This window comes from Mustela erminea, chromosome 6 (genome assembly GCF_009829155.1).
Source record: "Mustela erminea isolate mMusErm1 chromosome 6, mMusErm1.Pri, whole genome shotgun sequence".
NCBI classification, from domain to species: domain Eukaryota; kingdom Metazoa; phylum Chordata; class Mammalia; order Carnivora; family Mustelidae; genus Mustela; species Mustela erminea.
In genome coordinates this window covers 101,822,820-101,838,876 of record NC_045619.1, presented here as the reverse complement: position 1 = coordinate 101,838,876, position 16,057 = coordinate 101,822,820, and the positions used below count along the sequence as shown (strand labels likewise).

Here is a 16,057-nt window from a genome sequence, read left to right as displayed (position 1 = left end):
CCTGACATGCTCCACCCTACATCGTCTCAAGATCATGGAATCCCAGGACATTCTCCTTCTCCCAACTCTTTCATTAGGGAACCCGATTCTTCTGCCCTACAGACCCCTGCTCAGCCCATCAAGTAAGTTCTCTGCCTGGCTTCCCATCCCTGGAGGCTGGAGGAAGACCTCCTGTGTCTTAATTTCCCACAAGCTAACGAACAACTCCAGCCCTCCAAATCAGCACTAAGGCGGTGCTCAGCAGCTGTTAAAAACTTTTCCAACCACGTTACTAGTTCTATTTTCACAACTCTATGAGGAAGGGCTATTTTATGAGAAATCTACAGCCCAGATAAGCTAACTTCCTAGGTCACAAAGCCATTAAACAGTGGTACAGGTATGCACCCAGGCGTAGTTTTGGAGCCCTCACTTTCCAGGTGGTGGGACCCTTGGTCCAGAGCATGCAAGACATGTGCACACACAACATGGCTCCTCTGTAGGGCACTGGAACAGGAGGGAACCCCCCTTCGTTTTCAGATACACATTCCCCAGCGCTGCTGTCTTACACACTCACCCACCTGCACCTACACCCACACTGAACCAGAGCACTAAAATACAAGGAAACTTTTATTTTCAATTTTCATCAAGAAATTTGCTGTGGTTTTTTATGCTTTTGGTTCTTTTCCTTTTTTTTTTTTTTTTTTTCCAACTTTATTTCATTCTAGCTGCTCAGTGGCTGGAGCCGCTGGGTTCCTGGTATTAAAAAGATGCCAACAGAGGTAGCTGTGTCTCGCCCAGGGGCCCGGCCCACTCTGAATACCCCCAAAAAGGAGAAAAGAAAACACAAAGTAAACCAACAAAATAAAACCAAAAGGAAGAAGAAATTCAGATCATTTTCTTCAAGCCTGGCGGGAACCCACAAGAGTTTGTGTGTAACAGTTTGTGTGTTACAGTGGGGAGAAGCCAGGGCCCAGAAGGCGGCCAGCCCGCCAGCTCCCTGCAGATGGCGCCGGCGCTACTGCTGCTTGTCTCTCCAGCAGGAAGGGCACCGGTGCCCCTCGATCCCTCCCCTTCCCCAGTGCGCTGGGGGCTGTTCCTTTACAACATGGAAGATGGGGCAGAAGGAAGGAGAGGGTCTCTCAGGCCCCAGGGGAGAAGCTGGGCAAGGGAAAATGAGGAAGGTCACTGCTCAGCGGTGGAGGTGGTATCATCGATCCCAATCTTCACTGCTGTTGGGCCACCTGTAGGAAAAAGAGCCAAGGAAGTCAGAATCCCAAACCACAGGAAACCACCCAATCCCAGAACTCCCTGGTAAGACCCCACCAGTGTAAGAAACAACTCGGGGCAGAGAGCGAAGTTACAAGTTCCAGAATGGCTCTGCTGAAAGCCAGCCAGAAGAAAAGGGTCTACCTGCTGTGGAGTAGGTTCAGGTGCTCGGTTTGCCAGACGGCTGAGGATGTTACGCTCTGACATCTGTAGCCTCACGGCAACTGGGGGAATCCGGGCAATAGTAGCTGGGAGTCGAGTCACATCGGCTTTCATGTCACTCAGCAGTTCTTCTAGCTGTTTCAGAACTGCAGAGGGGGAAAAAAAAAACAGGTGGTGAGCTGTGGTGGTCAAGGTTAAGATTCTTCTTACGGAGAGAACCCAGCCCCTCATTACTTCTCAGTGACCCAGCAAGTGATATGCTGGAGTGCTGCAGTATTTTTTGGCCACTGAGTCACCCGACCTGCCTCGGCCACACTCACATTCCTCCTCCTCCTGTTACAGTTCCAGTTGTCCATGATGCTATGCAGTGTTACACCCCCTAACCCTCACTGTACCTTGCTCCCTACAGTCACTATTTTCTCCCCTCCTTGAAAGAAGATTTCCGTTGTTCCCTTTTCTCACCATTTTTGCTTTCGGAGCCGTCTTCTCCTTCCTTTGAACCAGACTTCTTTTTCTCATTTCACCCTCCACCCACCCTCAGCATTTAATTAGAAATGTTGAAAGGGGTCTAGAATTTGGGATCTGAAATTACCAGAAGTTACCTCTACAGTATCCCAGATAGCACTGTATTATTCTGCTTTGCTTTCCATCTCCAAGAACTTGAATACATTGAGTCAAAAGAGGCAAAGAACTACTGTCTTCGATTGCCTCTAAGACATTAACTTTCCGAGGAAGAAGGCAAAGATCCCCAGCACATCCTAAGTGCCCAGACAGGGGCTCTGAAGAAGGTTTGGAAATCAGAAGGAACTCTGTGTTGGGGACAGGTAGCAGAGGAAGGCTGAGTCAGCAGGAGGCAGGGGAGCCACTGGCTACCTTTGTGCAGGACCGCATTGGCTGGCTTGTTTCCTGCCATTGACTCCTTGGACAGGTGCTGGTGACTCTCCGCCAAACACTCCACCTCAGCAAAGCGTGTGTTTAGGGCCATGGAGGGGTGAGAGGGGTCCTCTGACATGTTCAGGTAAGCTGCCCGACGCAGCTGTTCCTCGATCACCAGGGCTTGTTCTAAAAGCTGGAGAAGGATGAAGAGGAGAGGGGAGTTGCACGGACACTTGCTTTGCTTATTTCTGATAGGTCTCTCCCAATCTATGAAGAACCCTACCGAAGGCTCCCCAACACCCGAGCCCTTCAACATCACGTTACTTTGTTTACTCCCATTTGCAAGTTTATGTTTTTAAAACTCTTTGCCCTTATGGACTCGCTTATACAAAAATGATTAAAATTTCAGTCTAGAATACAGATCGTATATAAAAAAAGTATTATCTTAAGTAATTGTACCTCCCAGATACTGTTAACATGTTGAGGTTTTCCCTTGCATCTAGATTTTTTATGTAGCTGAGATCACTCTACATACCTGTTGTGTTTTCACTCTAAGTTCCGTATTAAAAACTTCCTTTGTTATAACTGCCCTTCATAAAAGATGATTTTTATGGTTGCGTGGTAGTCCGTCTTATGGATTTACCTACCACATCATATCATTTGAGTTGTTTCACTTTTTAAAAGTACTTCTGTTGCTTCTTTTCTTTTGTTTTCATTATCTCATTCCCGGTCCTTCCTTTCTCCAACAGACAATGCTTCTACTATACCTACTGTGTGGCCTTGTGCAAATGTTCTTGAAGACTGAGTTTTGTTTCGTGTGCACATTTCTAACTTACAGAATGTTGTTCTGTATACATAAAAAGCCTCTTACTCCTTTTCCCACTTCAGATCTTTTCAGAACGTTCAATTTATGTTGTTCTAACACATCTATTTCGTTCCTTCTGTTGCTTAAAATGCTCCATGATGTGAATCCACATTCTACCCAGCCACACTCCCAGTTGATGTCCCAGGCAAACATCTAGGGTACCTCTGGGCCCCACCCCCCAAAATCATACTGCAATGAACACTTACACATGTCACCTGACGGAGCTATGTAAAAGGTTCTTTGCAATATATTCCAAGAGACAGAATGTTGATTCAGAAGTTATAAGACTTAATTTGCTCAAGTATCCATCCACTGCTTCTTAAAGACAATAAAGCCATTAGGGGTCAGGAAATAGGACAGTATGAGAATAATGGGCTGTTGTTTCTGCACAAGACGTGCTCCACTGAGCAGAGTAATTTCTCCCCGGACTGACCAAGCATCTACTTTCGATCTACATACCCAGTCTCCTTCACCAACTGCCTCCTCCTGTCCCAAACTATGAGCCTTCTCCAGGACCATCAGCCCTTGGCTTGCTGCTGTTCTTTTAAAGCACTCCCTTAAGTGATTTCTCCTCTCCCAGTTCAGCCAGCCCCTCTGTGCAAAGTATCTGATGCTTTCTGAACCTGTATTTCAAGCACTGAGTGTTCTGATCCCACTCATGTAGTTGATCACTCTTTGATCCTACTTGTTTATGGTGTGGGGGGGAAGGCAGTGGGAGGATATTAGTTAAGACTATTCCAAAATTGAACTTATTCTTTTCTACATGCTGCTCCCTCTCCTCACTTCCCTGATCTGCCAATGATAATTTTTTTCAGTAACTTGGGCTCAAAAGTTTAGTTTTGTATCTCAAATCCATTAGTAGTCAAATCAGTAGTCCATAAACTATGGCCTGTGGGCCAAATTTGGCCCACCATCTGTTTTTGTATAGCCCAAGAGCTAAGAATGTTTTGGGGTTTTTTTTTGTTGTTGTTGTTGTTGTTGTTTACATTTTAAATGGATAGAAAAAATAAAAATGGTTTGTGACACTTTACAAAAAATATATGAAGTTCAAATTTTCTTGTCAACAAATAAGTTTTATTGGAACACATTCATACTTCTTCTTTTAGAACCTGTGTCTGCTTGTACACTATGACAGAGTATTTCCAACATGTGTGTCCCACAAAGCTTGAAAGAGTTATTTGGCCCTTTAATAGAAAAGGTTTGCTGACTCTACAACACAGCAGTAAATCTTATCAATTAGTTGGTATTTTGTCTCCTTTACCTTATCCTTTTCATTTTCTAAAACCAGCATCACAGGCCAGCCCTTACTACCTCTCTTGACCATAGCATAGTTCTACAATCTCATGAGTGTTCTGTTTCCATTTCCCTTGGTCGTAGTGTAAAGTCCAAACACTTATCTGGTGTCAAAAACCTACCTACTAACCTCTAGCCCTTACCTCACTCTCTAATCTACCTGCCACCATCACCTAACACTAGTGTTTTCTACAGCCCAACTGGGCTACCAGCTGCTTCCAAACACCCTAAGCTCTGTTGCCCTTGGTCCTTTGCCCTGCTTAATCTTGTTGGTTCGAACTACCTTCTGCTTCTATCCAGCGATCTCTAGGACATTAATCAAAACTTCATTCCAATGCCATCTTCCATGAAGCCATTTGGGAGCTCTCTCCAGGCTCCCCAAATTCCCCTTGGAGAACTCACCTATGGATCTCTCCTAATACACAGAGTGGCATGCATTTGCTCACACATTTGCCTCTACCTTAAACCAAAAGCTCCCTGACAACAGGCACCATGCTTTCTTTGTCTTTGTATCCTTACGCTACTCACTGCTTGGCACATGATGTACATTTCTTATTCCCCCAGTGACACTCAGCTTAAATCTCACATGTCTTGTCTTCATGGTATCCGACTCTGATCGTCTGCACACAAGCTGCCCTCAACATGCATTTGCTGAATTCCAGACTGAGACTCCCCTCAGTCCTGGGTTTACTAACCCTGGTGATTCTGAGACTGAAGCTCTACCTTTGCATCGCCTCTTTGCATCCACCCAGGGGCTCTCAAACCCAGAAAAAAGTACCACTAGCCCACAACAACCCTCCCTCTTCAGAGATCGAATTCGATCCCACCTCTGTATCTTTCCTGAACACACTAACCTACAGGAATCCCCTCACACACCCACTGCACGGCTGCGTCATTTATTAGGTTTCATTTATTTAAGTAGGCTCCATGCCCAGTGTAGGGTTCACACTCACAACCCTGAGATCCAGAGTCGCATGCACTACTAAGCCAGCCAGACACCCCTTCACCTGTCTCATTCATTAGGCATGTTCATCTTCCACCCTTAAAGAGCTGGTTAATTTTCAACTCTGTATGTCTTGATTTCTTTTCTTTTTTATATTTATGTATTTATTTTATGTAATCTCTACCCCCAACACAGGGCTCAAACTCATACCCTGAGATCAAGGGTGTCATGCTCTCCAGACTAAGTCAGCCAGGCACCCCTTCATGTCTTGATTTCGAATATTTAAGATACTTGGGAGCAAAGCCTCTCACAGAACACCAAGAGTTAAGTCAAACACGCAGGAGCAGACACTAAACAGCACCTCTGCATGAACAGACTCCCTCCCTCCTCTATAGTCCCTTCTGCACTTCAAAGGCTGTCACTTTAACACCGTATTCCTCCCCATCCTGCTCACCTTGAACCTTCGGGCTAGAAACTTATTCTTGATCTCTAAGAAATTGCCACGATTCATTTCACCCTTGAAAGGTTCATTGAGGATAGCATAGCGTGGGTCATTCTGGATGTCCTGCCACCGGGCATAGCCATGGCTATTGGAAAGTTGTTCAGGAAAAACAAAACAAGCCAGGGAGAAACCTCACACAGTAGTACTGACAGAGCCCTTCACCAAGAACCTCAGCCCAGACTCAGGCAAAGGATACTTTATGATGCCAGCCAGCAGCCAGTAGTCATGCCGCCGATGCCAGATCTCATAAGTCTTCTTGGTGACAGTGGCTGCCCGCTCCTCATTCTGCCAAAGGGAGTGTAACTCTGAAGAGGAATGTGGGGAAGGTTGGGGAGAAAAAGAAAGGCAATATCTGTAAGAATTCCAAAAGCTATGTATTCCTGTCCCCACAGATGCCATCTTTTTTTTCCCTTTTTTTTTTTTTTTAAGATTTTACTTATTTATTTGACAGACAGAGATCACAAGTAGGCGGAGAGAGGCAGTGGGGGAGGGCGGAGCAAGCTCCCTGCCGAGCAAAGAGCCCAATGTAGGGCTCAGTCCCAGGACCCTGAGATCATGACCTGAGCTGAAGGCAGAGGTTTATTAACCCACTGAGCCACCCAGGCATCCCTCACAGATGCCATCTTAGGAGCACACCTCTGGCTTTCTAACACAGAGACAGGAGAACGTGCAACCAACTTGGCAGCCCCTTCATCTGGGAGATGAGGCTTTGTACCTTGGCTGCAGACTAGAACCCTAATTTCACTTCAGAACCCTCTAACCCCAGTTGGCCCCTCGCTGTCATACCAGTAAAACCACCATCTGCGATGTTGAACATGAAACGCTGTTTAATATTTTTCTTCTGCTTCTCATCATTCAGGTCCTTGGGGGTCTCTCCATTCTGAAGCATCACCTCTTTTTTCTCTTCTTCTTCTTTCTTCTCTTCTACAGATATGCAGGGGAAAAAAAGTCAGCTCCAGGCAGAAGCATAGCACCATGGCCCTTATCCATCCACAGCATTCTACACTTTCAGTATCCAGCCACCTCCACCCTCTCTCCACACAGGTATTTCTCAAACCCAGAAAAAGGCGCCACTGGCCCATAATAATCATACGAAGGGACAGATGGGAGTGTTTTAACTTGGGATAAAATAGCTCTTGGGGTGTGGATGGGGAGAAGTCAGGGGGGTGGTGTCCCAGAGATAAAGTCCTTGCATCTAGTTTTAGAATCCTTTTTAATCACAATCAGCTTCTCCAAAAACCCACCTTTGTCCTCTACCACAATGGGGGTCAGATCTACTGCTGACTTCTCCTCTACCTTCTCCACGTCAGCAACACCTGGAGGGAAGAGATGGCATTGAGAGTGTATAAAGAAGGGTCTGGGGTGCCTGGCTGTCTCAGTAGGTAGAGCACACGACTCTCCTATCTCAGGGTTATAAGTCTGAGCCCCAAGATGGGTGCAGAGGTTACTTAAAAATAAAATCTTGGAAAAAAAAAAAAAAAAGAAAGGAAAAAAAGAAGAATGTTCTCCTCCATCCCACATCATAGGCAACTGGAACAATCTTAACCCTAAATCTCAATGAAAATGTCATGAAAGATGTCTTAAGGGATTAAAACCCTCAATTTAAAATCAGGGGTGCGGGGCGCCTGTGTGGCTCAGTGTTAAAGCCTCTGCCTTTGGCTCAAGTCATGATCCCAGGGTCTTGGGATCGAGCCCCGCATCGGGCTCTCTGCTCAGCAGGGAGCCTGCTTCCCTCTCTCTCTGTCTCTGCCTGCCTCTCTACCTACTTGTGACCTCTGTCTGTCAAATAAATAAATAAATCTTTAAAAAAAAAAAAAAATCCGGGGTGCAGGATTCTCCAGTGTATTACTTCCTCCTGACAAGTCCTTAGCCCAGCTAGAAGTCTAGGAGTTTCACAGGGATCTGGATGCAAGAACTTGAAAATGTGGATACCTTTGGGCTCTGTTTCCATCGGTTCCTCTGTTCTCTCCTTCACTTCTGCCTTTTCTACTTTCTCCTCTCCCTCAGGAGGTTCAACAAGGACTTTTTCATCTTCTGAGGCAGGGGCAGGGGGTTGTGTACACTTCAAAGGAAAAAATACAGAAGTTGAGGCAGATAGGCCAGCAACCGAAAGGATGAATGGGCTTACCCATTCATCTTTGGTATGGCATCTAATCACCCCAGCTCTTACCTCAACAGTGGCCTCTGGGGCTGCAGACTTAACCTCCTTTTCTCCTTCTGCACTCTCTTCTTCTTTGAGGCTATTCTCCTCTATTTTTATCCCATCCTCTGCAGACCAGGAGAAGACAATTAATTAGGAAGAAGGTTCTAAATAAGAGAGAAGGTCATGCCTTCTCAGTTGGTCTCATCTTAAATTGTCCTCTCGTGCCTTTAAGAGCCAGCCCTACTCTTAGGACGGCTCTCCTAAACTGAGAGGGAGACTGCTGTGTGTCCTGCCAGACTCCCCTGTCAGAGCTGAGAACAGGAGAGCAGAAAAAGCACTGGCAAGGACAGAAAAGGACAATACAGGCAGACTTACCAGCAGGTGGGGCAGGTGCAGGGGTATTGGGTTGTGTATCTCCTGGAGTGGAGGGTGTAGGAGTCTTTGGAGAAGGAGACCCTGGCTGGGACATTTTCTTGTTTTCTTCTACTTCAGCAAGTTCAGGCATGCTCCAGCGCCCATTGACATGTTCAAACTCCTGAACCTGTAGCAATGGGACAAGAAGGTGAGACCCGATTCCAGCTCTGGGCTCCTTTCCTGTTGGCCCTCCAGTTTCCCCTAGGAACTGAACAAGGCAGAGAGGCTCAGGGCTCACCTTCTTTCGAATTAAGGACATGACACCAATCCTAGTAAGGACATGCTGGCGAGACAGGCCTTCTCGGGGGACACCATCAGCAAAGGTCTCAGCCCCATCTGCTCCTGGCTCACATAAATGTCTCATGAAAAGAGATACATAAGCCCTGTAGAAAAGAAGTGAGGAATGAGTTAAACAGCAATCAGGCCAACTCCTAGATGAAATCTTTCCCACTTATCCTAGACAACAACTCTGGCTCCATCTTGACATAAAGCCTGTCATTGCACTGAAGACCGACTCTCCAGATCCCACAGCATGCCCTAGGTTCTCCTCCAGGGAAGCTACCAGCACAAAGAATCCTATTACTAACAGCTACTTCTGCCAACCTCAACAGAGGAAGCTGCCAATTCCCCTGCAGAGCCTGGACTCATACCATGGAGTGACCAGAGATCAAAAGCTCTTGCTTGGGACGCCTGGGTGGCTCAGTCAGTTAAGCATCTGCCTTCAGCTCAGGTCATGATCCCAGGGTCCTGGGATCGAGTCCTGCGTCAGGCTCCTTGCTCTCTCTCACTCTCTCTCTGTTGTTATCTGTCCCTCTCTCTCAAATAAATAAAATCTTTTAAAAAAAAGAATAAGAAAGAATAAAAGCTCTTGCTCTACATTATACATTCCATCTCTCAACTTACTTGAACTCTTTCTCTGATTTGCCTCGCAGATCTCTCACAAGCCACTGGGTGGTAAAAGCATCCTGAGGAGGCATCCCATATCGCATAATTGCATTAAGAAAGGCTTTTCGCTGACGAGCATTAAAACCAAGTACCTGGAGAAAGAAGGAGCGTAGGTGAGAGGGAGCAGGCCTTATTCCATCAAAGACCAAACCCTCCCAAACTCACCCAACCCCTCCTTAGACTCAAAGGACACTTACTTCAATATTCCCACCAACACGAGCCAACAGAGGAGGCAATGGCTTATCTTTATCATTCCGCAGGCCCTTACGACTGGGCCTGCGGGGAGCTGCAAGAAGAGAAGAATGCATGAGTGACACTGGAAAGGGTGTTAAAGCGATATTTAAAAAGCCAGCAGAAAGGCACAGCTCTCACCTTCTGAACGTTCATCAAAGTCTTCATCACCTTCCTCTGAGGCCACTGAATAATCGGACTGGTTGTCGGACTGGTCGTCCTGCCAATCTGGAGGGAGAGAGGGCAGATGAGCGGGGCCCACTGCTCTAGTGGAACGGCCCATGGGTGGGGGGCGGGGCCGGCCACACACACCTCGGTCCTCCTGGGAGCCATCATTGTAGTTGACCTGTTTACGGATTCTTTTTCCTTTGCCCAGATTTCGGGCTAGATCTTCTTGCTGCTGCTCATAATGGTGCCGCAGCAATTTCTCCCAGTAGTCAGGATCCACACTTTCTTCCTGTTTTATGATTTCTCGTTCTACCTCCTCTTCCTCCTGGGACAGAGGGAGGGCCAGGACTCAGGGCTGCTGAAGTCAGCACCACCAGCTACCCCTGGTCCTCACAGTTCCCATTCTGCTAGCTCCTTTTCAGGACTGAACCCTGAAATACTTAGCGTGCCTGCTTGGACCTAAGAACTTAAAAATAAATTTAGTTGACAGGACATGGCTCCTCATAATTACGTGCGGATTAGCAGTCAATGTAACTAAAGAAAAACATGGGATGACGCTGTTATCACAAGAGAAGAATAAAGAGACAGTCTGCTTTCTTCTAACCCCTTTGACACCTATGCAGTTGGGAAATAGAAAAATGTAGAAAAGAGAGGTTAGATAGCAAGGCAGTACAGAAGGGCTTCTGAAATGCTGCAAAAGATTTCATAAGACATAAAGTAGAAGGGCCATAAGCTCTTCTGTTCTTCACAACTTCATAAAAGTTTGCCAACTGTGAGCAAAAAAACCCACAAAAAACAAACCAACAAATTACACACATATATCCTCTCATATCCCAGTAATGTTTATGTTCCTCTGGAAGTCTTATATTTTTTTTAGACACTTCAGGACCAGTAACTGATTCCAAATCCCTTACATTAGAACTAAACCACTACTAACAACATAAAAGCAGAAACAACCTAAATGTCCATCATTATGGAACAAAATGAATAAATTTCTGGTGGTGTGAGTGGCCAAAATGGGTGAAGAGGGTCAAAGGTACAAACTTCCAGTTATAAACAAGTCCTGGGAATGCAACACACAACATGGTGACTACAATTAGTAACACTGTATTGCACATTGGAAAGTTGCTCAAAGTAGATCCTGAAAGTTCTCATGACAAGAAAAAAAATGTGTTAAGTATGCATGGCGACAGGTATTGACCAGACTTATCATGGTGATTTCACAATATATACAAATATTGAATCAATCCATTGTATACTTAAAACGGTAATGTTTTCTGTCAATTACACCTCAATTTTAAAAAGTAAGTAAGTTAGGGTACTTCCAAACAAGGATATATTATGCAGCAAGAAAAAAGGGAGAGGAGCCTGGCTGGCTCAGTCAATATAGCATACAACTCTTAAATCTCTAAATTGTCAAGTTTGAGCCCCACAATGGATGCAGAGATCACGTAAAAAAATATTTAGGGGCACCTGGGTATCTCAGTTAGGTGTCTGCCTTCGGCTTGGGGCCCAATCTCAGGGTCCTGGGATTGGTCTGGGCCCTGCATTGGGCTCCTTGTTCAGAAGGGAGTCTGCTTTTCCCTCTCCCTCTGCAGGTCCCCCTCTGCTTGTGCTCTTCCTCTCATTCTCTCTCTCACACTCTCTCTCCCTCAAATAAATAGATAAGTTTTTTTAAAAAATGAAATCTAGATTACCTGGGTGGCTCAGTCGTTAAGCATCTGCCTTTGGCTCAGGTCATCATCCCAGGGTTCTGGGATCGAGCCCCGCAACCAGGTCCCTGCTCAGCGGGAAGCCGGATTCTCCCTCTCCCACTCCCCCTACTTGTGTTCCCTCTCTCACTGTGTCTCTATCAAATAAATAAAATCTAAAAAATTTTTAAGAGGGGAGGTCTTTACCAATTTCGACTACATCTCCAAGATTTATTTATTTAAAGATTTTATTTATTTGAGAGAGAGTGCAGGATTGGAGGGAAGTGGCAGAGGGAGAGAGGGGAGAGATAGAGAGAAGCAAACTCCCCACTCAGCAGGCAGCACTGACATGAGGCTCGATCCCAGAACCCTGGGATCATGACCTGAGCCAAAGGCAGATGCCTAACCACAATGACCCACCCAGGGACCCCTTATTTATTTATTTATTTATTTATTTTTTATTTTTATTTTTAAAAAGATTTTATTTATTATTTATTGGACAGACAAAGATCACAAGTAGGCAGAGACAAGCAGAGAGAGAGGAGGAAGCAGGCTCCCTGCTGAGCAGAGAGCCCGATGCAGGGCTCGATCCCAAGACCCTGGGATCATGACTTGAGCCGAAGGCAGAGGCTTTAACCCACTAAGCCACCCAGGCGCCCCCCCTTATTTATTTTTAAAAGATTTTATCTATTTATTGAAAGAGAGTGTGCGGGGGCGGGGTGGGGAGGGCAGAAAGAGAAGGAGGGAGAAACCAAATAGACTCTTCACTGAATGCAGAATCTTGGGGGAAGGGGAGCTGGATCCCATGACCCCAAGATCATGACCTGAGGCGACATCATCAAGAGTCAGATGCTTAACTGACTGAGCCACAAAGACACCCCTAAATCTCTAAGAGTTAGTAAGTGGACAAAAGCAAGGTACAAAATATTATGTATAACAAACTACTTTGTGTTTAAAAGGAAAAGGGAGGGGAGCCTGGGTGGCTCAGTCAGTTAAGCACCTAAGCAACCAACTCTTGATTCTGGCTCAGGTCAAGATCTTAGGGTTGTGGGGCGCCTGGGTGGCTCAGTGGGTTAAGCCGCTGCCTTCGGCTCAGGTCATGATCTCAGGGTGCTGGGATCGAGTCCCGCATCGGGCTCTCTGCTCAGCGGGGAGCCTGCTTCCCTCTGTCTCTCTCTGCCTGCCTCTCCATCTACTTGTAATTTCTCTCTCTGTCAAATAAATAAATAAATAAATAAAATCTTTAAAAAAAAAAAGATCTTAGGGTTGTGAAATTGAGCCCCATGTCGGCCTCCATGCTGGGCCTGCTTTGGATTTTCTCTCTCTCCCTCTCCATCTATCCCACTTGTGCTCATGCACTCTCTCTCTCAAAAAAAAAAAAAAAAAAAGGGAAAGGGAAAAAGGTGTTTTTGTGCACATGTGAGCACATGCATGTGCACATATATATGGACAGACATACATTTAATTTGTATGCATAAACTACCGTTAGAAAAATATACAAGAAACAAAACATCAGTGATCTCCAGGGAGCAACCTAGACAGAAAAGAGATTATCTTGTATCTCTTGAATCTTGAAAGTGAATTACTATTTATTCAAAAAATATTATTTAAAGAAGGTAAACAGCAGCTGAAGCCACTTAAGAGAGAGGGCCATTTGTATACCTGAGTAGCTGAGAGCAGAGGTTATCAATGGGAGGACCCCTCCTTCCCAAACATTCAGCATGTGCTGCCCCAGCCAATCACCCCCGTGCAGCCAGCCACCACTCTGACAGAAACACGGAGCACCTCACAGGAGGGCTGCTGGGACTGAATATCCCTTGTCCACAGACCTAGGTCAGAATTTTCAGCCACAGTTATACACAACCAAGGCTGGCAGCATCACCTCCAGAGAAGAACAAAGGTAACGGGTGTATACGAGAAAAATGTAGCAAGGGAGATGGTTTTGAGTGGAAAGGATGAGAAAAGATGGAGAAGACTACCAGAAATCTATGCCATTTCAAAGAACCCTGAGTTGAGCGGTCTAAAGGGGACCAGAAGAAAAAGTAACCTTTTTTTTAAATTTTATACTCTACTTTGTGGGGGAGTAATTATTAAAGAAGCCACACCTTTAGCAGACTGAGGATTCGTTTGTTTGTTTTAAAGATTGTATTTATTTATTTGACAGAGAAACAGCAAAAGAGGAAACACAAGCAGGGGGAGGGGAGAGGGAGAAGCAGGTTCCCTGCCAAGCCAGGAGCCCGATGTGGGGCTCAATCACAGGACCCTGGAAGCATGACCTGAGCCAAGGGCAGATGCTTAACGACTGAGCCACCCATACGCCCCAGGTTTTTTGTTTTTGATAAAAGAGATCCAGAAAAGGAAGAGAAGAAGGGGAAACAATTCTAATGTTTTAGAAAGTACAGGGAAGCAGCTGCTTAGATATGTATCTCATCTCTAGCCTTTTCTCCAAAGAGATCTGAGACAGCAATCAGAAGTTTATGTGTAGGGTTAATAGAATACATAAGCTAAAATAAGATTCTGTGGAAGAACTAATACAGATAAAAGTTTTGAGTGTGAAATTTGGCTGTGAGTTTCCTGACAGCCATGGTAAAAATGAATATGTGACTGCCCATATATGATAGTATTTATTTTCAAAGGAAGAGGTATAGTAATTCGACAATGTACTGACTTACGCACACATGTTTTCTTCTTGTCTCAAATACCATCCTGGTCTCAGTAACAACTTGCAGACCAATCACCAAGCACAGCATTGCCTTGGACTCATACTCACCCCCATCTCTTCTTCCCGCACCACGTACTGGGCCACTTTGAACGAGCTTAAATATTCATTCATGCCCTGCAATTCTGTGTCTTCTGTCTCATCCTGATTACGGTCCAGAAGTCGTTCAATGGCCTTGTCATCATAGTGGATAACACTACTATCTTCTCCCTCTTTGTTGTCTCCTCCTATAAAGAATCAGAGGTCCACACCCTCAGTCACCTTTAGCAGCTGCAGTGGTAAAAACAAATCCCACAGGACCCTAGGTCCATGTCTCTGGACCCTAAGTATAAAATATTTCCTTTCAAGAAGCCAAGCCCCAGACCAAAACAAGTTCCTGACTAGCTCACCTCCATCTGTGGCTTCATCCTTAAATAGCTCCTCAGTGCCAAACTTGAGGATGTCATCAAGCTCCTGTTTGGACATGGATCCAGTCTTGGAGCCCAGCCCAGGCCGAACCACTAGATGCGTCAGCATCATCTTCTTCTTTGCCACCTGCGTGATGCGTTCCTCCACGGACGCACGGGTCACAAACCGATATATCATCACCTTCTTATTCTGCCCAATACGGTGAGCTCTGCTAAAAGCCTGAAGTTGGGCACAAAACAAACTCAGAAATGGAAGAAACTGTATTTTCCGGCTTCTGCTCTTGCCCCGATGTCCACGTAATAAGCTAAATTCAACACAAGGCAGCTTCCTTTCACATTAACTCTAAAACCCTGCCCCCCTAATCACACCCTCTATCATGTTACCCCAAATAAGACCATAGCTAACCCAAACTCTCTGGCTCACAATAAGGTAAAAGACAAAAAGAATCTATTGTTTCCCCTGAAACAACTAATTCCAGATGGTGGAGCCCTCGTAGAGAACACTTAGGTTACCAGTCAGTTACTGTATACGAAAGCCGCTATCTCTGCTCACCTGGATGTCATTATGAGGGTTCCAGTCAGAGTCATAGATAATAACTGTGTCGGCAGTGGCCAGATTGATTCCAAGGCCCCCAGCTCGAGTGGAAAGCAAGAAGCAGAACTGTTGAGCACCCGGTGCTAAGAAAGGAACCAAAACGCCATTAGAAGTCTCTTGAATTCTAATTAATAATTAACGTAGAAAGCATGTCAGAAATACAAAACATCAGGCAAACACCACACAATAGTAATCACTGTAAGCGAGGTCCAGGAATGGATGCCGAATCCAATGTGCGAGTTTAAGGAGAAATAGTGCATGACCATAGTCTCAAATACCTCCCTCATCCAGTTACGGAATGGGTAAGTCATGGGGGCAAAAGGCACAGCACAGGGAATACAGAGTGATACTGTAATAGCATTGTGATGACAGATGGCAGCTACACTCGTGGGGAGCCTAACTCACAGATGTCCAATCACTACCCTGCACAGCTGATACTAATGTAACACTCTTGTATCAACTATAGTTCTAACTGGAAAAAAAAAAAAAAAAAGACATTTATCAGTATCAATTCCAATGGGAAGAAAAGTAAGTTTACCATGGAGAAACTAAGCAGGTACCACCTGAACTGAGTGATCAAGGTTAACATCACCAGTAATGGGACATTATCGACATCATGTCCTCCCCCTGATAGGATGCAATGAAAAGAACACAGCATTGCTTTTATGGCATTCTTGCCCAAAAAGTCTAATAAGCTCAACCTGCTAGGAGAAAACATCAGACAAACCCAAACTCAAGAGACATTCTATAAAGTAACTTAACCAGTGATCCTCACAAGTATCAACGGCATGAGAGCAAAGGAAAGAATGAAGAACTGTCACAGATAGGAAGACACACAACAACCAAATGCAATGGGGG

General features: G+C 45.3%; 1 protein-coding gene and 1 non-coding gene across 10 annotated transcripts in view; both read right to left on the bottom strand.

The window, feature by feature from the left end:
* Positions 1–665: 665 nt before the first annotated feature.
* The window catches only part of CHD4 (chromodomain helicase DNA binding protein 4), a 30,879-nt gene continuing 15,487 nt past the window's right edge, over positions 666–16,057 (bottom strand). For 4 of the 9 annotated variants that reach the window (XM_032348989.1, XM_032348994.1, XM_032348992.1 and 1 more), the window contains 18 exons: positions 15,158–15,282; positions 14,587–14,824; positions 14,249–14,424; positions 9,932–10,112; positions 9,761–9,847; positions 9,586–9,674; positions 9,347–9,480; positions 8,682–8,826; positions 8,405–8,570; positions 8,057–8,154; positions 7,819–7,948; positions 7,131–7,202; positions 6,673–6,810; positions 6,083–6,191; positions 5,839–5,971; positions 2,278–2,476; positions 1,390–1,553; positions 666–1,220 (listed from right to left, as the gene is read on the bottom strand). In XM_032348989.1, the coding sequence (XP_032204880.1) occupies positions 1,203–1,220; positions 1,390–1,553; positions 2,278–2,476; positions 5,839–5,971; positions 6,083–6,191; positions 6,673–6,810; positions 7,131–7,202; positions 7,819–7,948; positions 8,057–8,154; positions 8,405–8,570; positions 8,682–8,826; positions 9,347–9,480; positions 9,586–9,674; positions 9,761–9,847; positions 9,932–10,112; positions 14,249–14,424; positions 14,587–14,824; positions 15,158–15,282 (2,402 nt within the window). In that variant the 3' untranslated portion in view covers positions 666–1,202. Of the gene's footprint in view, positions 1,221–1,389; positions 1,554–2,277; positions 2,477–3,354; positions 3,464–5,838; positions 5,972–6,082; positions 6,192–6,672; positions 6,811–7,130; positions 7,203–7,818; positions 7,949–8,056; positions 8,155–8,404; positions 8,571–8,681; positions 8,827–9,346; positions 9,481–9,585; positions 9,675–9,760; positions 10,113–14,248; positions 14,425–14,586; positions 14,825–15,157; positions 15,283–16,057 lie in introns of those variants that run through there. The other 5 variants (XM_032348990.1, XM_032348993.1, XM_032348991.1 and 2 more) reach the window with 4 other exon arrangements.
* LOC116594635 lies at positions 8,240–8,379 on the bottom strand. Its single transcript, XR_004287343.1, has one exon.